Genomic DNA, 25,415 nt, shown 5'->3' on the forward strand with positions numbered 1-25,415 from the left:
TGATATAAAAAGGATTGAAATAAGTTAAGAAGGATCGAATCTTAATCAAGTGGAATTAAGTGTAACGTTTAAAGGCTTTTCTGTAAAACATGTATATTCTTTGAAGATTGTCTGATATCTGCACTTACGCATATTACTGAAAATAAACTGAATATATTTGAACTTACTGAGACTGAAATTAATCTAAGAAAATATCAAGCTCTAAGATTTAAGTTATAAATATTTCCAAGCATTTATTTATCTATTATCATTATTTTTTATGAGACAAAACAATATTATAGTTCAAATGTCACTTACCCGACACATCTGTAGGCAAAGAGAGAAAAAGATAGGGAATAAAAGTGAACAGCATCATAATTGGTTTATAAAGAGCCATGCCCAATTTAGAATACATGGGTACAACACCTTTACAAAATAATATTACAGACGAAAACCAGATCAATATCCATACTTACTGTCTGCATCCATTGAAAGAAGAAAAGGAGAAAAAAAAAAAGACACGTTAATGATAATAAAAGAAGTTAGTTATTCATTTATATACACAAACACTGTACACATATAACACAAACCAATACAATGATGAATATAGTGATACCAATAGTAGTCACCAACATTTAACAGTGACAATGAAGATTATATAATGAAACTGGGGCACGGTGTCTAGGCCTCTGATTGTGCTAGGAGGGAGGGTTGCCAAGTGAAAGTGAAGATAAAAGATAGATGATAGTGATAACAGGGGTGTGATAGAAGAGGTGAAGGTAGTGATGGTGGTGGTGGTGAGGATATATATAATAATGATACGAGATTTAGAAGAAGAAAAAAAAAAAGAAGAGGAAGAGAAAGGAAATGAATAGACAAAGAATAAAGATAAAAAAGAAGTAAAAGAGAAAGATGAGTTAGTTGACAGTGAGGAGAAGACACTACAAGGAAGAGACTATAATTAGAAAAGAAAAAAAAGGAGGAGGAGGAGGAGGAGGAGATGTAAGTAGTTAGCCTGACAGTAGAAGCCCCATACTTACTCCTCCTCCAAGGTTAGCCTGAAATAAAGGGAAAAAACACCGAATGAGTTAGGTTTTGAATATTCACATTGCATTAAGAAAAATGTTACGGTTATGTTTAGCTTATTTACATTTCGCTCAGTTTTACGTATTTCTGTTCTCGTTATTTACTTATTTTCTGACTCATTTTAGTTATTTATTCAGCTGTTTATTTTATTTATCTGTGTCTTATGATTGTTGTTGTTGTTGTTGTTGCTTCTCATGTTTGTTATTTCCTTCTGTGTTTAGCTTTCTGTTTTATTTTTTAGATGTTAATTTGTTTGATTAATTATATCGGTCACAACGTTATGGATAGCACGAAGTAATTGAGGAAACATAGATAGATAGATAGATAGATAAAGAGAGAGAGAGAGAGAGAGAGAGAGAGAGAGAGAGAGAGAGAGAGAGAGAGAGAGCAAAGAAAAAAAAAAATAGTTACCTTGGTGCATAAGCTAAGTGTAAAAACAAATGGAAAGATAAGAAATGGATATATTGTGGACAGAAATATAAATGAATAATGTAAAAGGATGAGTGCATGCTGGAAATTAAACGTGCGCACACACACACACACACACACACACACACACACACACACACACACACACACACACACACACACACACACACACACACACACACACACACACACACACACACACACACACACACACACACACACACACACACACACACACACACACACACTATCAATGAATCATGCAATAATGAAAACATCTTTATAATTCGTTGGCAAATTTAGTGAAACATCAACATGAATTAAGAGGACATGCAAACAAAATATCTAGGTGAAAATGTTGAGGAAAGGAGAAGAATAAGAAAAACAAGATAAGATAATATAAGAGTGGTAATGAAACTCTTGATTTAGAAATGCAGACAAGTAGGACTAATAACAATATCATCGTGAAAATATAACAAGACATTGAGATGAGCTGAAATTATAATGAAGTGAACAAATAGGAGGAGGAGGAGGAGGAGGAGGAGTAGAAGGTGGCGGTGGTGGGGGGAAGGGGAGGAAGAGGTGGTGGTAGTGGGTGTGGATGAGAAGAACGACGAGAAAGAGGAGGAGGAGGAGGAGGAGGAGGAGGAGGAGGAGGAGGAGGAGGAGGAGGAGGAGGAGGAGGAGGAGAGGAGAGAGAGAGAGAGAGAGAGAGAGAGAGAGAGAGAGAGAGAGAGAGAGAGAGAGAGAGAGAGAGAGAGAGAGAGAGAGAGAGAGAGAGAGAGAGAGAGAGAGAGAGAGAGAGATTAATCCACATACTCAATTAATAATCTTCGTAATTATGAAGATGCATTAATTAGCATATGGGACGAGGGGTGATCATTTTCAGCTTAACTTGGCGGGAAAGCTCCTCCCTGTTGTTACTGTGAAGGGCATGTGACTGGCGTGAATATAACAGGGCAAGGGAAAATGGGCACATTGGAGAATAAGGGAAAGTAAGCTCACCCATCCAGCTACTCAAGACATAAGCGATCTTGTTGAGTAATTGATGAATGTATGAATAAACGCGTGTTCTTATGGTGTGTAAACTGTATATAATGTGTCGTTGTTTAGTAAGTTTGATATTTTAGGTTTGATTAATGAATGAAAAGTGTGTAGGCAATTTTCCTGCGATATGATGATGTGTACATAAGATCAAGAGTTGGAAATTAGTCAGTTTAATGAAGAAAATGCTAAAGTCATTATTTCAAACCGTCTCTTTTTTAAATTTTTATTGTGAGAAGCTTAGGTAATTTTTTTTACAAAACCTGGACAAGACAAAGGCAACTGTACCATCAGGCGCGTCACGTGAAAGAAAACTTAAGTAAACAAAAATCATGAAACCGCTAAAATGACTCGCAATTTGTTTATGAGTGTAACGAATTAAACTTGTCACAATACAAAACAAACTTCAGGTTTTATGTTTTGTTTATAATTCAAGTATCTAAGTGGTAGTCATGCAGTGTTGTAATGATGCACATGTCATTAAACGTGTATAAACATCATGATGTAGGCGTAAATTTTCTACTTACATGCAAACCTTTAAAATAAACAAAGACAGTCATTGTTGAAGGTCAGTCAGATTTCCATTAACCAGCCTGAATCTGTGAATAGCCTTAATTTTCCAGCAGTCTTGGATCCTCTGATCTGACCTCACCACTCAGCGTTTGTAAGTGTAAGAGAGAACTTAACAACGTAAAATACAATGGGAGTAAGTGCTGGAGGTTAGGTTTAAGTATGTGACTATAGCCTCGATTTTTCAGCAGTCTTAGGCCCTCTGATGTTAACCTCACCACTCAGGGTTTGTAAGTTTAAGAGATAACTTAACAACGTACAACACAATGGTAATAAGTGCTGCTGGTTCTCGAACCCTCAAAGTGCTCTGTTACTACTCAGGATTTACAAGTGTCACCAGATGAGAGGACTTCAGAACGTGAAACACAATGGTAAGTGTTTCAGGTAAATATTAATTCTGGCCAAGACTTTGCATAGGTGTATTTGTTCATGTTTTTATTATGTTTATGCCGCAGAGAATATCGAGCTAATTAATGTGCAGGAACAACAACAGGAAATGTTTAAAAAGAAGTTCATCTGTTTATCTTAATTCATAGTGTGATCTTGAAATAGTGAAAACTGTTGAAATGTTTAAACGTGACTCACATAACATTTTTTTTTTTTTATGTAAGAGGGGAAAGCTGGATAGGGCAACAGAAATAAAGAAAGACCCATTTATTTGCTAGTCCTCTTGCAGATCCGAAAGAGTTAGCTAAAAGAAAGGGCTAAATGTCTTGAAAATTCCTTCTTAAATGAAGTTAAGTCATAGGAAGTTGGAAATAGAGAAGCAGGCAGGGAATCCCAGTGTTTACATTACATAATGTTTAAAAGAAAGTATATGCATGTCTTGATATTTGTACAGTTTTCTAACTTAAAAAATGTTGAAGGGTAAAATATCAACATGTAAATGAAATGTAAATGCAAAATTATGAGGATATTTTAAGTACTATCTAATTGTATCGTGGAACAAACTGTTTATGTGTAAAACCTAATGCAGATATTCCTAAGCTAACGTGCAACAGTATAACGGAAATTAGATCTTTTAAAAGTATGTGCATTTGTGGATCAGTGTGGGAACTTGTGATGACAGAACACATCTGAGTGAACTAAAATATATGTATTCCAAATGTACCGTGCATAATTATTATTAGAGAGAAATGTCTAAGATAAAAATGCGAATATTAGTCAACATGTAGAGGTGGTGGGTATCCAAAGGTAACGTGCAGAAATACAGTAGATGGAAGGTATGGAAAAATGTTCAAGACTTAAGTGCGAACCCTGAAAATGTGCAATCTTATCATGGTGCAAAATGTCCTCAAATATAAATATGCTGAGTATAGAAAAAAAAAAGTAACGTGCAGTATTATGAAAAATGGGAGAAGTGTTTAATATTTCAGTGCAAATCGTGAATATGGTGCAGATGTTTAGAAATGTAAATACTGATGTGCCAGACCTCACGTGCAGAACTATCACGTAGTATATCAAATTTTTCTTTTAATAGTTGAAACATTTAAGGATTAATGTGCAATATTTTAACGATGCAGACGATATGTTTAGAAAGTGGTACAAACATTTATGAATCATTGTGCAATAATTGAATGATGCAGACGATTTGTTAGAAAAAAAGGATACAAATATTCATGAAACAGTGTGCAATATTTTGATGGTGCAGACGATTTGTTGAAAGGGAATAGTACAAACATTTATGAATTATTGTATGCAGTACTTTGATGGTGCAGGCGATTAATTATAAAATGGAAAGGAATAAAAAAATCGTTAACATCAACATTATTCCTTTCTTTACCTTTTCACGATGCAAATGTTCCAAAAATATTCATCATTTCATATTTTCCTCCATCACGATGCAAGTGAATGAAATGGAAATAAAAAAAAAAAAACAGCAATAGATATTTAAAAGTACTGTACATTTCCAAGTGCTTCGCTTTTAGCATTCAGTGCAGTGTGTGTATTTTAGTCACATGTGCAAGGGCAACGTTCCTTTAGCATTAACCTTATGCCTTTGTTTCCACTGCTGGTTCACATACTTACCCTGTAGTTGTGATCCTGTGGGGTTGGTAATACTGGCGTTAGTAACATGTATTGTAAAGGTTTGGTATCACTGTTTCGTATTTTCCCTTACTATATATTTTTTTTGTATATTCGTATCTTATTTATTTACTTCTTTATTTCTTCCCTTTTGTCTTGATTACCACTGAATATTTTAACCATTTTCTGATATCGTAGGTTTTGGTGTTGTTTCTTACCTATTCTCTCCCTTGTTTCTGGTTTTGTTTCATTTCTTTCTGTCCTCATATTTCTCTCCTCTTCCCTGCCTTTTAATCTTAACATCATTGTCTCTCTGTATTTATTCCTCCTTCCTATATTCTTCCATCTCTTCCTTTTTGTTGTTTTTTTATTGTGATTTCTACCTGACTTTTCTTCATTTTCCCTTCATCCTCTTCATCTTTTGTAGTTTTGTTTACTTACTTTTTAATATATATATTTTTTTTCTTTATGACATTTTAATCTACCATATGTTTTCCTAGTTTCCCCACTCCCTCCCACGCACATCTCTCTCTCTCTCTCTCTCTCTCTCTCTCTCTCTCTCTCTCTCTCTCTCTCTCTCTCTGTAACTCATCCCACTTTCACACACACACACACACACACACACACACACACACACACACACACACACACACACACACACACACACACACACACACACACACACACACACACACACACACACACACACACACTTACTTCCTGTCCACTTCTTTTAATGTGTTCGTTGAAGAGGTGACCGGAGGAGGAGGAGGAGTAGGAGGGGAGGTCACGAAGGGCATGCTGACCGTCGGGGGTGTTTGTGGAGGAGAGGGAGGGGTGGAGGGAGGAGTGGAGGTACCGGTGGAGAAGCAGCTGTAGGATCTTGCTGTTAAGGTATCCTTCTTCCGGCAAGGACTGCGCATCCTCTCCTTCACCTGTGGATAAGGAAAGGCACCGTGTCACTTGTCAATTCTGTGTTTCCTATGCCATTAGTTGATTGACTTGACTTGGCGAGCGACAGAGAGAAGGAAAGATTAGACAGGTACTGCACATGGATAGGTGATAGATGGATATGGGTAGGGCTTGTCTTTAGAGCGGCTGTCTTGTGTAGGTTTGGCGGCTTCTTGCAGCTTCCATTATTTTTCATGTGCTTTTTTTTTTTTTGCTATCAGGGAGTGAGTATGTGTCTGCGTGAGTGAGTGAGTGAGTGAGTCAATTAGTTAGTTAAATAATTTAGTTTGTTTGTTGTTTAGTTATTAAATCAGTTATTTGGTATGTTGATATACTGTTCAGTCATCTACTTAATATCTTTTTTTTATGTAAGAGGGGAAACTGGCCTAGGGCAACAAGAAAAAAAAGTTCCACTTAATTGCCAGTTCCCTTGCAGATCAATAGAGTTAGCTAAAAGACAGGGAGAAATGTCTTGAAACCTCCCTCTTAATTAAAAGAAGTCAAGCCTTAGGAAGATGGAAATCAGAATCAGGAAGTTATTTAGTAATTAAGCATGTTAATCAGTCACTCAATCAGTTTTTAGTAAGTTAGTTAGTTTTTTTAGTAAGTTAGTAAAGTTAGTTAGTTAGTTAGTTAGTTGGGTAGTTATAGTAAATGTTACACACATTGTTAAACACTGTAATCACAGAGGAGGTATAACTTTAGTGTCTGGCAAGGCAACATAGTTTGATATGGAGTGTTTCTTTGTCATTATTTATGATTTTTTGTGTAATTTACTTTAACAAATTATCATAATCAAAATTTCTTCACTTTTTCTGAAATAGAATATATAGTTCAGTATACACATGCAGAGTGCTGTTCTGTTTTCATTCTCTGCTACAAAAGGTTCGTGATATCATTTCCTACATGTGACATAACGCTTTTACCTGTATCCTGTCGGGGCGGGACGTTGCTGGAGGGAGGGAAGGGTGGGCGGCGGGACTTATTTTGTTTACTTCTATTCTCACAAATAATTAAAAAATTGCAACACAGTTCATAAAAAAAAAAAAAAAAACTTACAAATGTTATGGAATGTTCCCATATATTATTACACATTGCCCAAATATCCTGCAGTATAAGTCCAGCCATAGCATGGGCCACAGTGAATTAAGTCTGCCGAGAGGAGAATAAATACCGCGTTCCAACAAAGTTTACTGAGCATATTACGTATCGCATTTCATTGAAGACTGCGGGGAAGGAGTACTGCACCAGGAGTCCACTATAAGTCAACGGATTACATATGCATTCAAAACACTTCCCAGATTGCTGATAAGTCAACCGGAAATATCTACCACATCCAAATCTACTGATAAATGTCATACTTCAATATACATAACATTCCATTAAAATCTACGGGGTATTCGCTACAGTTTAGACTTTAGAAGGCAGAGGTGCTTTGAGTTTCTATTAGTATACCATTGCATGTCTCCATTTTCTGTTATGGTTGCACGGATTCATGACTTATATCCTCTTTGCTCTGTTTCCTTTTCAGTTTGAACTCCTTTCCCTTTGCTGCATGTTTTTCCCTTTTGCTGTCTTTATATTCTTGTTTTGCATGTGCCTTTATTTCCGTTCTTGATTTAACCTATTCAGTATCATGATGCATTTCCATATCCATTTTGCTTACTATTTGATGATTTTATACAGCTTCAGAAACTATTGTGAGGAATTAAAGTAGTAAAAATTGTGGCCATAGACCCTTCTCAGTATAATAAAGTTGCTTAATCGTACACAAATCTCAATGTAGAAATGTGTCCCAGTATTAAAGGGGTTAAAATTTATCTTCATCTCGTCTAATTCTGTCTCGATAACTTAAAGGCTTTAGTATATTATTTTAAGATTTTTTTTTGTAATTGAAGTGAGAAAAGATTATTTATTTTGTTTTAATATTTGAAAGCTATATGTACTTTTGCTCTCTCTCTCTCTCTCTCTCTCTCTCTCTCTCTCTCTCTCTCTCTCTCTCTCTCTCTCTCTCTCTCTCTCTCTCTCTCTCTCTCTCTCTCATCGCTTCATGTTTGATTTTACGATGCCGTTCTTTACCAGGATCTGCTCTGCTCGCCCCGAACACTTTGACGTGACACAGTTTGACGTGTTTTGTGTCGCCTTTGATGCCAGAGGTGGTGGTGGTGGTGGTGGTGGCGGTGGTGTATTGCTATTATCATTATTAGCAGTTGTTGTTGTTGTTGTTATTGTTGTTGTTGTTAGCTAACGTGAAAAATCTGAAGGAAATAATAAAAGCAAGCAAACGCATTCTCTTCTCATGTTGTTATTATCTCTCTCTCTCTCTCTCTCTCTCTCTCGTGTGTGTGTGTGTGTGTGTGTGTGTGTGTGTGTGTGTGTGTGTGTGTGTGTGTGTGTGTGTGTGTGTGTGTGTGTGTGTGTTTTGCGTTTAATTCTTTGCGTGGGATGAAGAAAGTGTGTGTGTGTGTGTGTGTGTGTGTGTGTGTGTGTGTGTGTGTGTGTGTGTGTGTGTGTGTGTGTGTGTGTGTGTGTGTGTGTGTGTGTGTGTGTGAGATTTCTGAGCAGTGACACATTTCATATTTTAATTTTATAACAGCTGTTAAGAGAGAGAGAGAGAGAGAGAGAGAGAGAGAGAGAGAGAGAGAGAGAGAGAGAGAGAGAGAGAGATAAACAAATTTAAGGAAGAATTTTTATTGATATTTACTTTTCCCTCTCTCTCTCTCTCTCTCTCTCTCTCTCTCTCTCTCTCTCTCTCTCTCTCTCTCTCGACAACACTTATCTGACCAAGCTCATTCAAAGGGCAATCTTTCCTGCATTCCTTCAATCACTTCGCTCCTCCTCCACCTCACTCCTCTCTCCTCCTCCTCCTCCGCCTTCTCCTCCTCCTCCTCCTCGTCCTCCTCTTTCTATTTATTTTTATTCATTTTTGTATTTTTTTATATGTATAATTTTATGTGTGTATTGCTTCTTTAGTTTTCATAAAAGTATTGATCAGAAATTCTACAGATTAATTTAATTTTCATTTCAATTTTGTCTGTAAGTTTGATGCCTTTTGAGTGACTGTCTATGTTCTACTGTTATTTTTACGCTACCTTGCTCTTCTGATCTTGTTAACTTCATGTCTCTCCTCCTCTCACGGCCTCACTGCACAAAATTTTGATCGTCTCGCACCACTTCTGTATTTAAAACTTCCTATGACTTGATTTCATTTAAGAGGGAGGTTTCAAGACATTTATCCCTTTTTTTCGATTAACTCTCTCGGACCTGCAAGGGAACTGGCAACTTAGTGGGCCTCTTTTTTTTTTTTTTATTTATGTTACCCTTGGCCAGCGTTCCCCTATAACATAAAAAAAAAATTGTTCTATCGAGTGTCCACCTCCCTAATCAACTGGTATTCTTAGTCATTGATTCCACTGTAAACTCTGGAACTTTTGCTTTCTTGTGTATTTCCTCCTTGCTGTGACCTGCCTGGGCTGTTTCGAAAGGGAGGTTTCAAGACAGACAGGGAGATTGCTTTACTATATATTTTCTCTGTCTATCCGCCTATCCATCCATCCCCCCCTCTCTCTCTCTCTCTTTCTCTCTCTCTAAGAAAAATAATTACAAGCATAAACAAATAACTAAAGCAGAATTCTGTAAAATGAAACAAGGTAAATAAAAAGGAAGTAAAAGGAAATTGAGAGACTTCTACTACTACTACTACTACTAGACACAAATTTCTTAGTCCTCCTTTTTCCCCCCTGACAATACTCTTTCCCCTCCGCCACCGTCATAATCTAGTAGTGTTACCAGAACCCAGCCGTAATGCAACCCTTCAGCCACACCGCTCCTCTTACTGACAGTGTTACCAGAAACTTTACTCCCGAAGGAGGATTAATCTGGTGGGAAGTGATTATGGCAATTGTGTTAGAGAGAGAGAGAGAGAGAGAGAGAGAGAGAGAGAGAGAGAGAGATAAAGAAATGGTAGAAATAGCTGAAAGATTCTCTCTCTCTCTCTCTCTCTCTCTCTCTCTCTCTCTCTCTCTCTCTCTCTGTATGTGTATGTGTGACTGTGTGTGTGTGTGTGTGTGTGTGTGTGTGTGTGTGTGTGTGTGTGTGTGTGTGTGTGTGTGTGTGTGTGTGTATGTAATGTTTTCCTGATACAAAGACATTAGCAGTTTCCTTGTTTTTCTTTGCATTTACCTGATTTTTTGTTTGTTTTTTGTGTCTTCCAAGAAAAGGCGTGGCCGATATCATTGCTGAGGTGTGTGTGTGTGTGTGTGTGTGTGTGTGTGTGTGTGTGTGTGTGTGTGTGTGGAAGGAGGGATATAAAGAATGGTCTCACATATATATAGATTAAGTCAATAGTACTTTGTAAACTAGTACTACTACTACTACTAGTACTACTACTTATACACCCAACTGAAACAAATCCTAGCATGACGTACTGTTCTAATTTCCTTATGTCTTTCGTCACTCTCTAATATAACAGAGTGTCTTTATCTCCTCGAGTCCTGTTTTGCTTCTTTCATCGCCTTTACCTGTAGTGTTTTTTTTTCCCTGGCTTTCTTTTTCTTTCTTTCTAATTCCCTGAGTCTCCCGCACCGTGTCTTTCGGAATGAAGCAAATGCAGAAGTGAATCATGAAGCGTCGATAAGATGCTGCAAATGTTTCGAGTATAACTAACGTAGAGAGGAGTGAATTAGAAAAGGTTGATGCTGTTTTGTCCTTTAGTATGACTAGAACCAGAGACAGAAAATAATGCACTCTGTCTCTCTCCTTCTCTCTGTCAATTAGTCTCTCTGTCTGTGGCTGTTTTGTATAATTTAATGCCTTGCTGAGACTTGGTGACGCCTCCAGCATTGAGATTAAATAAGATCAAGACTGTTGTGTTCTTCTCCCACTGACGTAAGGAAGGTACGCCGGTGACAGGAACATTGGTAATGGGAGGGGGGACGAGAGATTAAATGGAAGAAAAATAATGTTACTGAAAAATATAATACATAGATAAATGATATAGATACTTTCATACTTACATACATACATATAGAATGACCAGATAGATAGAAAGATTACATAGATAGATAGATAGATAGATAGATAGATAAACAGATAGACATAAAGTAGAATACATTCCAACACAAACAAATGATGACGGATTGCTCAATACGTCCTTAAGAGTTTCATAACTTTTCTATGCGTTCGGTCATTATTAGAAGCTAAGCAGGCTTTTCTTAAAACTTCCTTCCCTTTGTAGTGTGTTGCTCGTCAGGTCTTTCACTACTGTTTTTCCTTCCAGTGTAAATCGAAGGAACGTGCCACAAAGAGCGACAGTTTTACAAAGAAATGTTTCCTAGATAACATTGTTCTACTATTTTTTAAACGCTTTGTTCTCGTATGTAAAACTCTATTTTTGAAGTCCACCCACATGGCTAGTCATCATTGAAAAAACCCCATTATCTTCAGCTAGACGCTTCATTTATCACTAGAACCATGAAAACACCAATAACTTTCACTACATCCATAAAAACACCCTTAGAAACCCATATTATCTTCCGCTAAACACTTCATATATCACTAGAACCACGAAAACCCCAATATTCACAACATTCACTAGAACCTGGAAAACTAAAACTATGAAAACACCCTTGAAAATCCTGATAATTTTCACTACATCCTGTTAAAGAGAGAGAGAGAGAGAGAGAGAGAGAGAGAGAGAGAGAGAGAGTGTGTGTGTGTGTGTGTGTGTGTGTGTGTGTGTGTGTGTGTGTGTAAGTGTTCAAGTGTACGTATAATACAACATACATTTATTTTACACAGGTTATTTTTGCTTTGACAACACAAAAAGTAATTTCCGTAGAAAGCATTGCGGAGAAGAAAAATATACACTTGAAAAAGAAAAGAACATAACTATTACGCCCAGGGCATTATACAGTATACAACCTACTCGTGTGAAAAAAAAATAATAGAAATGAATAAAAGAGAATCCATTTAAAGAAAAATAAATACACAGTTAGAATGAAACTAACTAATTACTGCTTTAAAAATACTCGTGGCTTTACGTGCACACTGACGCAACTTTGTGATAGAAATATTACCAAATGTCTCTGAAAATCCCGAACCGTATTTTGCTCAATTTTAGTTCCTTATCTCGACTACTTATATTATCTCTCTCTCTCTCTCTCTCTCTCTCTCTCTCTCTCTCTCTCTCTCTCTCTCTCTCTCTCTCTCTCTAATCTAATTCAGTTATGAGAACATTCTTTATTAGCTGAAGAAATTCTTGAAAGACATTTTCTTCACAAATTTAAAAGCGAAATCTTATATTTTTTGTCCATTTATTTGTTGATTTCTTTTTGAAGGTAGGTACAGTACATTAATCTCTCTCTCTCTCTCTCTCTCTCTCTCTCTCTCTCTCTCTCTCTCTCTCTCTCTCTCTCTCTCTCTCTCTCTCTCTCTCTCTCTCTCTCTCTTCGAAGCCAAGTAGCCATAAGACACGCTGGCCAATAGTCGATTCAACGTAACATTTTCCAAGAAGCCTAGTGAAGGTTTCGGCTTTTATCTCATCTCGGCTCCCTTCTATTTTTCTGAGGTTATCCGCGGTCCTACTTTATTCCCTTGTCACGACGTGGAAATATTGCTCAGTTCTCGGCCCTTGACCAACCCAGGGGCGTGAAAACACATCCAGGTGATTAATTTATGGAAGGGAAGGAGAGGAGGTGAGAGAGGGGGCAGGTGGGGAAAAAATAAGAAAATGAGAAAAAATATTGTGCTGAGAGAAAATGTTGGTATTATTATAAGTGTGTGTGTGTGTGTGTGTGTGTGTGTGTGTGTGCGTGCAAAAGTAAATTCTCTGTCTCTGTCTGTCTGTCTATCCTTGTATCAGTCTATCTATCTGTTTATCTGTCTGTCTTCTATCTGTCTATCCACTTGTCTATCTCCGTTCGTCTCTCTCTCTCTCTCTGGAAACCACGGTCCTAAATCTCTGTCTCTGTCTGTCTGTCTATCTTTGTATCCGTCTATCTATCTGTTTATCTATCTATCTCCGTTCTCCATTCGCTCTCTCTCTCTCTCTCTCTCTCTGGAAACCACATATTCTCTTCCAATCAATCGAATCATCATATGTTCTTCGTTTCCCCGCCAAACATAAGCGAACGTTCCCCCCACAAATAGAACGGTACATTCCTTCAATCAGACTTTACTTTCTTCCTTATTGATAGTGTTGAAGGGAAGCTGTGTCTTATTCTACACTTTGCCTTTGTCTGTGTGAGTTGTACAATGTTGATTTTTTTCTTCTTTTCTTTTTTCTATGTACTTGCTTGTTTTTGTGTTCCCGTTTTCTTTTATCGTTTACTTTTTTAGTGTGATGTTAGTCCGTGAGTGAGTGAGTGAGTGAGTTAGTGAGTGGGTGAATGGGTGAGTGAGTGAGTTATTTGTTCATGCATTTGTTTTAACTTATTTTAACGTGTTATTGTGAAAATTTTAAGAACAAGAAAGCTGAAAAGAATAGAGTAAATAAAACGAATGATGGCAATTATCGTACTTTACACTCCGCGTTTTACTCACTGATATATCAATGCACTTCTTTACTTAATTGTTTATTGTTGTGAATTATTGGAATGAAATGAATAAGAATACTGCGAAAAATAAAAAATGCTCATGATTATTTTTTCTCTTTTTCTTTTTTTTCCTTTTTCTTTCTTTTTTTCCCTCATGATTACTTAAACTTTGTCATTTGTTTCCACTGCCGCCACTACCACCACCACCACCACCACCACCACCACCATCACCATCACCACTTCCAATTATCAATAATCAGATGTCCCGGAAACTATTGAAGAAATTAACTTGCAGGCAAAGAAATACGGATCACAGCTGGCATTCAAGAGAGAGAGAGAGAGAGAGAGAGAGAGAGAGAGAGGACTATGTGGGTAAAAAATTTTCATATTTTCTCATCACTGTGCCCTGTTCATCCTCCCTATGTAATTTCCTCTCTCTCTCTCTCTCTCTCTCTCTCTCTCTCTCTCTCTCTCTCTCTTACACTTCAACAATTTTAGAGATATATATTAATTGAAAAGTCTACAATTGTGGTGGAATGATAACCACTACACGCCTAATTATGATAAAGGTGAAAATATCTTGCATTTATAACACCTTCAGTCATTCAGTAAATGCTCCCTGCCAAGTGGGTCGAGGAAGCAACCTTTGTTTCATTTTCTGTTCATCCTCCCTTGAATTCCTGGCGCTGCGTGATCCTCATTGTTAAATATTGTGCTGTTGTCGTTTGTTTTGCGTTCATATTTGGGAACTTTGTGACGTGTGGTGGAAGACGGTGAAGGTAACACGGGCTCTGAGTAAAGTATTCGCTTACCAGTCCATGTTTCCTTCATCACGTTCATATTTACGGGAAATTTCTTCGTTTTGAGTACGAGAAAGGAGTACAGGTCTGGTTTTTACCTTTTCTAAGAGACTGTAGTGTAAGAAATGTGTCTAGAATATATGGTACGTGAGTGAGATGAATTATTTCTCATTGGTAATCAGATAAAAAAGAGAAAGAAAGATGCCTATAACAAGGAATAGGTTTTCAAATAGAGTGGCAGGTAAATGGAATGGACTAAGCACTCAGGTGGTTATTGCCGAGTCATTGAAGAGCTTTAAAGGTTTGACATACTTATGGAAGGCAATAGGTAGATGTGTTTCATACAGGGACTGCCGCGTGTAGGCCTCATGGCTGTTTGCAGCTTTCTTTATTTTCTTGTGTTCTTATGAGAGGATTAATTCTCAGCTCTATACTTAAATCTGTCAGTCATTACATATGTAGTTTCTAAGATTCTTGACTGTTTTCTCGTCTGTTCTTTATTACATTGTGTTCCTCCTTCATTCAGTGTGTTCTTGTAGTGTTATCCCAGTGTTACCACCAACTCTGGAAACTCTCCTTTCTATCGATACTTTTCGATCAGCGCCTCGTAACCTTGTTTTCACGGTGTCTAAAATCAATCACTGTTACTTTTTCGGATGCTGGGATTGACCAGGTATTTCTTATATTGATTTCTTTCTGATAACTGTGGGCCAATCTTCTTTCCACCTTTTGAGATGCTGATCGAGCATTAAAGCGTGTTCATTGAAGGGATAGCTTAGATTAAGGTTAGATTAGGTTTACATTAATCCAGTTCGATTTCACTGGATATTCCTTTACTGTGTGGATCATAGATTGAAAGAGAACCTCATCTTTGTCCAAAAATAAATGATCACTGTCTCGAAATTAACGGACTAAGGTTACGTCCAGAATTCTCACTATGTGGACTATTTTTTTTTTTTTTTTTTTTTTTTTTTTACGTTTGAATGCAACCTAGCTATCACTGATGAATCACGCACGTTCCGCTCCAGCAAACGAAGTAGTATTATCTAATGGTAGGTAGTACTGCATATTTCACTGTCACTCACGTCATGACCGTCACAAATATTACCTCCCATGTAGCCTCGATCAGTGAAAGACGAATCCTCCTTACTTATGCCCCTCGCATTAGTGTTTCTCTCATTGCCAAGCCTCTTACTCAGCTGGGGGTCAGCTCAGGGTGCGACGAAGCGCCGTTTGGCCTCACAAAATTCTCTTTAACTCCTTCACTCCTCCATTTTTACCTTGTGTTTTGGAAGTGATTAGACAATTTTATTTATATTAGGAAGGGCCTATGGAGATCAGAAGTTTAATGGCCAGAGTCTTCACTATATTCTAATCCCCACATAAGTTTCTGAACCTGTATAAAGTCACCAAAATGTAATCAGAATAAATATTAAAACGTGTTCTGGTACTGAATGGGTTAAAAGACCTGACGACTGATAGATTTTCTCCAGAGCAAAGGACTCAGGACAGCAGGGAAACAATGAACACTGGCAGGGAGCACGGAAGCTTATTCTGCTGTTGACATGGCTACCGACGACCTCCTGACTCGCTGTGAATAAATAATAGCGACCATTGCGTAAGTTTATAATGAATAACGTCTACATGTGACTGACTCTAGCGGCTATGTGACTGTGAACTATATAATGCTGGTGTTACTTATTAAGGTAGAATTACAAGAGCGATAAGAGTTTTATTCTAATTTCTATTGTATTAACACCCTGTAAGACGGCATAGCTGATTAAAATAGTCAACTCACGGATTGTAGAGCAAAAAGAAAAAAACAAGCAAAAGACGAAAGATATGTATACTAAAAACAATTAAAAAGAATGAAGTGCTTAAGTATGTAATGAATAATTGCCTCAGCGACAATGGTGTAAATGACAATGAAGTATATGATGATAATACTACTACTCTAAAAAATAGTTTCGTTTGCAAGGATAATACGAGCGTTTTTTTAATTTCTTGACCACATTTTTTTCTATCTGTAAAGCGGGGCAGTTGATTGAAATAGATAAAGTCACCGTAATAACCGTAGAGAGAGAAAAGAAGGTATATACGAACCGTAAAGGTAAACCACGAAAGATTGGCACACTGGAGACAACCAAGACATATGAACTTAAATATGTAAATAAAGAACAAATAATAAACTGAAAGAGAGAGAGAGAGAGAGAGAGAGAGAGAGAGAGAGAGAGAGAGAGAGAGAGAGAGAGAGAGAAGGAAAGAAAATAAAAATATATACTGAGCCGCTGAGTGTCTGTGTGAACGAATAATTACTTCTCATTAACACCAATAAATTGAAGAAAAAATGAAACGAAGAGAGAGAGAGAGAGAGAGAGAGAGAGAGAGAGAGAGAGAGAGAGAGAGAGAGAGAGAGAGAGAGAGAAAGGAAAGAAAATCAAAATATACTGACCGCTGAGTGCCTGGTCGTCGTTGGGGTACATCGACTCCTGCAGGTTGTGAGGACGTTGCACCAACAGCCTAGCGTAAGAATAGGAGGGCGGGTTGCGGTAGTGTTGCGGTGCTGCTGTGGCGAGGGGCAGGAGGGCCAGGGAGAAGCAGCAGGACAGCAGGAGGGGCACCATAAGTAGGCTGGGACAGGATGTGATCGCCCTCATGACGCCGACCAAGCGAAGAGTCAACAGCGGAGACTCACGCGTGGCTGTCTTATACACGCGCCTCCCACGCCACCCCTCTCGCCCACACCTCCCAGGCCACGCCCACACGCCCCTGCCACGCCACGCCCACTGCCTAGCCACGCCCAGGGAATGATGTGGGTACGGGGAGCTCTTTCCGCGAAATCTCAGAAAAGATGCTTGTGTTAATTTTCCTGATATCGTGTTTTCCATTTCTTAGTCTTGTTTTCTTGTCTTTCTCTTCTCTCCTTCTTCCTTCTTATTCATATTTTCCATTTATTTTGTTCTGTCTTCCTTCTTATTTCTTCTTGTGCTTTTTTTCGTTCTGATTTTATATAACTCGCTGTTTTTTTGTTCTTTTCGTTCTTTTTGTTCTTGTTCTTTTGTTGTTGTTCTTGTTCTTCATCGTCTTAATAAAATGTTACATATTTCCGTTTCTGTTATGTATTTTGGTGGGGTTCTTAATGTTCATGTTGTCCTCCCCCTCCCCGTCTCCTTCTACTCTACGTTACTCTCTTCTCTCCTTTCATCTCTTCTCTCCTCTCCTCTTCTCTCCTTTCCTCTCCTCTCCTCTCCTCTCCTTTCCTCTCCTCTCTTATCTTCTTTTCTCCTTTCGTCTCCTCTCTTTGTTTCTCTCGTCTCTTCATCTCTCCTCTCCTATTTTCTTCTCCTTTCCTCTCCTCTCTTCATCTATTGTCCTTTTTTTTCTCCTCCTCTCCGCTCCTCTCCTCCTTTCTTCTCTTTTTCCCCTCACCTCTCTTTCCCACTCCTCTTATTACTTCTCTTCCCCACCCACTCCTATCCTCTCTTCTGGTCTGCTTTGCTCTGCTCTGTTCTGCTCTTCTCTTCTCTTCTCTTCTCTTCTCTTCTCTCTCTCTCTCTCTCTCTCTCTCTCTCTCTCTCTCTCTCTCTCTCTCTTTTCTTCTCATTTCTCCTCTCTCTCTCTCCTCTCCTTTCCTGTCCTCTCATCTCCTCTCATCTCCTCTCCTCTCCTTTCCTTTCCTCTCCTCTCCTCTCTTCTCTCCTCTCTCCTCCTCCTCCTCCTCCTCCTCCTCCTCCTCCTCCTCCTCCTCCTCCTCCTCCTCCTCCTCCTCCTCTTCCTCCGTATCTCTCGTTTGCATCATTTCTCTAAATTATCCATGTTTCCTACACACTCTCTATTCCAGTTACAATCTTAGAAGTTCTAAGGAGCAGTTGCAATAATGTTATTTTTCTGTTGCATCTGTGGGGAGAAAGGCTCGAGCAGGAACAGGAGTATAAAATGTAAGTTATCCTAAAGGAAATACTGAGATCTTTTCTTATGTAAAAACATCGTAACATATCATTAATTCATCATGCATCAGTCTGCCTCCACAAGACAGCTCCTTTACTTTTATGCAGTACTATAATAGTATCTGCTATTTCCACACATGTGTTAATTCTTCCGATCTTTTTCGTAGTAAATTAGTCATATTTGTGAAAAATTTTCTTCTTATGTATTTCATCCTTATGTATTTCATCTTTCCTCTAGAGCAATTTATTTATTTATTTGTGTAATTCACTTCTTATTCTTAATTGTTACATGATTTTTCTGATGTTAGAGGCTACAACACACACAAAATAAATAAAAATAAGTAAAATAAATAAATAAATAAAAAAATAAATAAATAAGAAAAGGCCCACTGAGATGCCATTCTATAATGAACAGTTTGAATATATATTTCAACGTGCAATTAGTATCATAGTGGACTGGTGCTAACTAATGCCTAGGTCTGGATTTATCACACACAGCAATACCAAACGTTTTAGAGGGGATCGACAACTGAGCGAGCTGTTTTTATGTATGTGCTGTAGTCTCTTATCCTTTATGCGCTAGAAATAAATGAAAAAGAGCAGGTATGAGGAAAAAAGTTTACGATGAGCAAGCTACAAGAACTCCTTTACTGTGAACACAATTTCAGCTTAGCCCTCGACCAATCCTCGGGGGGCTGAAGTCTTTATTAGTTAGCCTGTCAACATCACACGCGTTTTCTTAGTACAAGGGGAACTTAAAATTTTGCTACCATCCCTAGTTTGTGTGTGTGTGTGTGTGTGTGTGTGTGTGTGTGTGTGTGTGTAATTCTGCAGTATTAAGTAAGCTTCCTCCTCTTCATCATCCTGTTATCAGATACAGTTTCAGGTTATGATTAAGTGTATGGAAAGGTTATTGTACTCTGCCAGCGTTTAGGTGTATATTGACTTGCCTCACCGTGCACCTGTTGAAAGACTGCTATGCTTCAGTTGAGTTTTGAGCCTTAGAGCGCCGTCTGTATAGCATCACCAGGTTAAGCCGTGTGGTGCAATCCGGAAGCATAGATTTATAATACATTAGCTTGGCTTGATCCGATTACCGCTTTGAACCTATAAATTTATAGTACTGGAAATCTTCGCCTCGAGATCAAGGTAATGTTATTACGAAAATGCTGGAAATATAATTTGTAACGAGGCTGACTTATACTATTGCCAGAAAGACTTGGCTTAGCAGCAAGAGACATCCTTGATGTTTCATTTAATGTAATACCATGCACATAAGTTAATTAGTCAATGACCGCTGACGTCTTTGGGTGGTTTACATGATATATTATTATTCTTGTGTTGTGATAGGTGCAGTGTTGTGTAATTTTAGGTGACCTACTTGCAATCACCAGCTACGAATAGTCTGTTAACATGAACGTGTTATAAATGTATCGTGTAAACTAAACTGTAAAAAACTGAAATGGCAACCGAACGGCAACTGTCAAGAAGTGGTCGGCCTCGGTGACTGGGAGGGGGAGCGTCGCGTGGTCGTCTTCCCGTTCCCAGGGTCCCGCTGACAGCACACCCGCAGTGAAGGCTGCTGATCCACCCCTTTCTTCCATAACTAACATTTACCATGGCGTCAAGGAGAGCTCTACACTTTGTCTACAAGATTGGGGATCGGAAGGCCACCGCCAAATTCTACAGAGATGTTTTGGGGATGAAGGTAAGAGAGAGGACTGTGGTTGGTAGTGTGCTGACAGGTTGCATTACGAAAGTGATTCCTGAACCTTCCAGTTGTTATATACACTTGATGGTGATGACAAGCTCCACTTGACTGCCAGCCATGACGTGCGAGTCCACATTGATCATGTTTCGGAGATTCAGATTGTCTAAGAGTGTAATTAACGATTTTGGAGGAAATATTGAGTGTCTGATTAGGTAAGCATGTCCATAAGAACATTTCTAATCCTAATCAGATGTAAATTAAGCTTGATATGACGCATTACACTTTTGAAAAGGTGTCATATATCCTTTATTTGAGGAAGATACAAGCTCTGAGGAAGTATAATCACATAACCATTTTTTTTTTCATTAAATATAGTTATACAATATTTCTCTACTTCACCTAAAAGAGTGCTTATTGCTTCTAAACAATATCTTAACTTGCATATGGATAAGCATATTTACATAACTAATTTTTACTCATGTATGAATGTACCATTCTTTACCAAACTCCTTGTTATAATAAGAATACACATTTCATACGTATTCTGATAAACTGAGTGTAGAAAACCAGTGCTTATCAACATTAGAGGAAAGATGAGATCATAGATGTTGTTCTTAGTGTTTCATAATGATCTTGCTTACTTAGAATTCTGTCTTACTACAGCCTTTATGTAGTAACAAGTAGAAAAATTATTCTGGTATTAAAGTATCCACAAAATTCAGTCATCAACAGGTTTAAACTTTCTTTTGGCATGGATAAAGTATTTGCAAGAGAGAGAGAGAGAGAGAGAGACTGTCAGATGGATCACTTGAATTAACCCTAAAATACATGCTATCTTGATCCTTATAAGATAACAACCTCTGATTAAAAAGGAGAGAAAAGAAAATACAAAGATTATGTTTGTCATCTTTACAGTAGCATTTTTAAGAACAAAAATGAAATATTCTCTCAGTATATCTCTTACAACATAAAAATTAATCTTATGCATTGAATCACAGTTTTGAAAAGATTCAGTAAAGATCTTAGGACAAGTAGTAGTAACCAATTGTAATGGTCATTTAATTGGTCATCTTCTTCATAGGTATTACGCCATGAGGAGTTTGATGAAGGCTGCAAGGCTTCCTGCAATGGGTGAGTCTGAAGCTCTCTCAACAGTATTGTGATTTGCTGTATGTGCTTTTATAAGACACCTTACCAAACACTTACACATTCAAGTAGTACTGAGATAGTTATATGGACAGTTGAGTAATGATGGGGCTAGGTGATCTCAGGTTGACCCAGGAATAGAGTAATAAAACTGTTCTTGGGTCAACCTGAGATTTATCTACCATCATCACTACTCATCCTTCAAGTGTGTTAGTTAATTCCAGATATAAGTAGAGCATATAGTTCCAAGTTATGTATTCTATATGCTACAATTGATCTAGGTTTTGCCATTTTTATAGATGCAGAAAAAGGCAGATCCTCATTGATATTTTGTTGTCTTATTGAACCATAGACTTAGAAAAGATTACAGAGTATTCATGTTGCAGTAAAAGAAAAAAAAAGGACAGAGTATTTGTGTTACAGTAAAAAATGACAAAGTATTCATGTTGCAGGCCATATGATGGGAAGTGGAGCAAGACCATGATAGGGTATGGGGCTGAGGACAACCACTTTGTGTGTGAACTGACCTACAATTATGGTGTCTCCCAGTATGAAATGGGTATGTCATCAGTTAGCCATCTATTTGTTTGTCATTATTTCTTTTTGTTGAATGTAAAAATTAAATGAAACACTGGTCTTCACTGTCACGTGGCACATCTTTCATTAATCACTATCCTCTCCATGACTTTTCTTTTGTTCTCCAGCCATCTCCAAACATCATACTGCCTAAAAATGAGAAAGCCATTCTTTTCATCATTATTTGTCTTGCAGGTGTTTGTAAAGATTTCATACATTGTTTTTTCTAATGTGAATTGTTGCATACTTCAGGGAAAGGCTTAAGTAATGAATGCAGAAGGAAGTATAATCATTATCATTAGTTTGCCAAATATCTGACATTTAGATCTATTTACTCTGCAGGGAATGACTTTTTAGGAATGCACATCGATTCCCAGGAGGCTGTCGAGAGAGCCAAGAAGAACGACTGGCCAGTCAAGGATGAGGGAGACCATAGTGTCCTTGAGGCACCTGGTGGCTACAAGTTTATCATTAATCACAAGCCACAACCTGCTGACAAAGGTACAGAGTTGTATAAACAGAGACAATTCAAGGTTAAAGTGTAAGAAGCAGCAGCTACAGTGCAAGAAGTACTGATGTCATGATCTTACTTTAGCATCCTCCTTTAACAGACCCAGTGCAGCAAGTTGTCCTGGCTAGCAGCAACCTGGAGAAGTCTGTGGAATATTGGAAGGATCTGGCTGGCATGACTGTGTACAGCAAGACTGACAAAAGTGCAACACTAGGCTATTGTGAGACTCAAGCCAAACTGGTGCTGCAGGACATTGGTGAGGAATGTTTTGCTTTGTTTTGACTCGCACTGTTTTTTTTTTCTTTCTGATTTTGTATGACCTATTATTGCACTGTTGTATGGTGTTAGCTCAGAACATACTTTGTGATATTTTATAACTGGTAAATCCTCATTGACATTATAGAAATATCATATAGGTATTAGAAACATATGCTGCGCCTTTTTAGATTCTGTTTATATTTACATAAAACAAAAGAAAAATAGTACGGTATAGAGAAGAACTGGAAAACCCCATTAGAAGTTAGAGCAATAGAGATGTAATCTTTTTTTATTACAGGCGGGGAAGTAAATCATGCCAAGGCTTTTGGACGGATCGCCTTTTCTGCTCCTGGAGGTGACCTGCCAGGCATTGAGCAGAAGATGAAGGATGCCAACCAGACCATCATCACCCCGTACATCTCCCTGGACACGCCTGGCAAGGCTACAGTCCAGGTGGTCATTCTGGCAGACCCGGTGAGCTTACTTAACATGTCCACCCTGTTTCATATGCACATGTAACTGACTGGTCAAGATTTAATAACAACTATGTATTATGAAAGGCAGGTTTAAATACATTTTACTACGGATTTTGTTGTAGAAGTGAAGGAAGAGAACACCACTAAAAATGTTTAATGAGTAATCAAGTAACTGTTGTTGTATAGAAAAGTAACCACTTAAGTTACAAGCCAGCATCTCAAGGAAATTAATTGACTGCTTATCTATCTTAAATGGTGCTGACACAAACAGCTTGTCTCATTATACATAGAAATTATACAGTATAAAACAGGCTCCTAGTTCCCTTGTTCTATTCTTTTGTTTACCCTTTACAGTGCAGTATTGTTTGTACTTGGTGGCAGTGTGTGCTACAAGACTGTTTCCTATAATACCATAATGGAATTAGTTATGAATGTGTTAAAAGATTTACATTCTATGTTTAATTTGCACACCTCCAGGATGGTCATGAAATCTGCTTTGTGGGAGATGAAGGCTTCCGGCAGCTGTCTGCAGTGGACCCCAAAGGTGATGAACTGCTCAATGAAGCCATGGAGAAGGACAAGTCTGATGAATGGTTCGCAAAGAAGGGTGGGAAGGCTGCTGCGTAGACATGACAAGAATCACAACTGCCTTGATATTATGGTTGCATTTTTCTCTTTTGTATTGGTCTGCTTTAATGAGGGATAATTGATGACCACTTTTTATATATCTAGAATTATTCTCCTTGTAATGTTGAATGTATCCTCTGTGCATGTCTTTAAAGGTGATTGTGGTCTTCCTTTTGTTTGTGAACTGACGTTTGATAGGAACTTATGAGTTTAGCATAACTGTACTTAGTCCTGCAATCATGTCAATATGTTTATTGAAGTTGGCTATTTAAGTGATCTACAGCCTCTGTGGTTCACCATAGACTCAACTGGTCTAAATATAGATATTTTAAGTACATGGATAAATTGGAAGGTAGTAAAATAAATAGAAGTGTATTTCCCTGGCATGCATTGTTTTAGATATTCCAGAGGTGATCAGGAAACCCCATGTAAGCCTTAGAGTGACTAGCATAGTGGAGCAGGACAGGAGCAGCCATGAATTGTCTGTCTTCCTGCACTACTTCCTCACTCACGTGCAAATGAATATATGGGTAATGGAAGGTTATGAAAACAAATAGGTTTGGTTATAAAAATATTGTAGTCTATATAATTGTTAGGAGACTCAGCTTTATTCTATAGAGGTTTACTGAATTGAGGTAAACTTATACATGATCAGCTTAGTTTAGGACCTAAATATGATAATTACAAGAGGATTCTGTCCTATCCCTTTCTTGCATATCATAATCCTTTTTAGTCTTTGTGGCCTTCTTATACTTTAGCTTTGCACAGTGGTAGTGTTGCAACCACTAAAACCAAATCAAGGTCTTTTGGAGTGCAATGTTGATCGTATGTTTTATATCAGCTGTTTTGGGGAAAAGTTAGAAATTTTCTCATGTGTAGTCAAGGTAAAGAATGTATGTCAATTTTTTTGGGGCAACTTTAATCCTGTGTCATTTGTCTTGTAATAAATGCAATGGATATGTTGTGTACTGAAGAAAAGATATTTTCTCATGGTTTTATTTTCACATTTTGAGGACAAGTATAAAAAGAATTTGCACAGTATTCAAGTCAGAGAAAAGAGGGGCTGAGTTTTAGTAATGGCACTGCATGTAAAGTATACAGGATGGTGTGGCCTACCCAGAGATTGGGTAATGGTTAGCAAGTGTTCTGTGAGGTGTAATAATAGTCTCTCTCTCTCTCATGAAGTTTTACCATTTTATTTTCATGGGCTGTCTCCACAATAATCTGGATTCTCTTGGTCCCCTTGAGTTGTGCAGCTTTGAAAAGACATAAAATATACTAGTAACAGTTGTTTGGACTGAAAATCATAAATGAATGGACTCTATAATTTTCATGAATATTTTATCAAAATTTACTAAACCCACTCAACAATAAGGAATGTATTGGTGTGATCACAGCTTTAGCACTTGCCTACTACTTAATGAGAAACTATGACAGTAAAACAGCTGCAAAAGAGAACAAAACACTAACATGGAATATTTGTTGTTACATTAACGCAAACTTACCAACTTCTTATTGTGAGAAGCTGAGTTCTGTGCCCTCCATTGAGAAATCCTGCTGTAAGATTGTCACGTGACAATCGAGAGATTTCATATTTCGCGCTGATAGCTATCCTTGGGCTTTCAATAAGTACAAGAAAGATAAAAATGAAGTAAACAAAAGAGCATCAATTATACACAAAAGACACTCAAACTCTTTTATAAGTACTAGGTAGACAATTCAATAGGGTTTACTTCACCTTAGT

The 25,415-nt window shown here is 37.8% G+C and overlaps 2 protein-coding genes across 3 annotated transcripts; one reads left to right on the forward strand and one right to left on the reverse strand.

Annotated features, from left to right (window-relative positions):
• Positions 1-593: 593 nt before the first annotated feature.
• LOC123510992 lies at positions 594-17,115 on the reverse strand. 2 transcript variants are annotated; one of them, XM_045266585.1, is made up of 4 exons: positions 16,872-17,115; positions 5,851-6,068; positions 5,137-5,151; positions 594-1,037 (listed from the first exon to the last, which is right to left on the reverse strand). In XM_045266585.1, the coding sequence occupies exons 1-4, from the start codon at positions 17,074-17,076 to the stop codon at positions 990-992; spliced, it is 486 nt and encodes a 161-aa protein (XP_045122520.1). In that variant the 5' UTR covers positions 17,077-17,115; the 3' UTR covers positions 594-989. The 2 variants fall into 2 exon arrangements, with proteins under 2 accessions (XP_045122520.1, XP_045122521.1); XM_045266586.1 differs by lacking the exon at positions 5,137-5,151.
• A 2,751-nt stretch (positions 17,116-19,866) lies between these two features.
• LOC123510993 (glyoxalase domain-containing protein 4-like) lies at positions 19,867-24,653 on the forward strand. Its single transcript, XM_045266588.1, has 7 exons — positions 19,867-20,074; positions 21,159-21,208; positions 21,676-21,782; positions 22,142-22,300; positions 22,411-22,566; positions 22,867-23,042; positions 23,522-24,653. The coding sequence occupies exons 1-7, from the start codon at positions 19,985-19,987 to the stop codon at positions 23,669-23,671; spliced, it is 888 nt and encodes a 295-aa protein (XP_045122523.1). The 5' UTR covers positions 19,867-19,984; the 3' UTR covers positions 23,672-24,653.
• The last annotated feature ends 762 nt before the right edge of the window (positions 24,654-25,415 follow it).

Source organism: Portunus trituberculatus, chromosome 30 (genome assembly GCF_017591435.1).
Source record: "Portunus trituberculatus isolate SZX2019 chromosome 30, ASM1759143v1, whole genome shotgun sequence".
NCBI lineage: Eukaryota > Metazoa > Arthropoda > Malacostraca > Decapoda > Portunidae > Portunus > Portunus trituberculatus.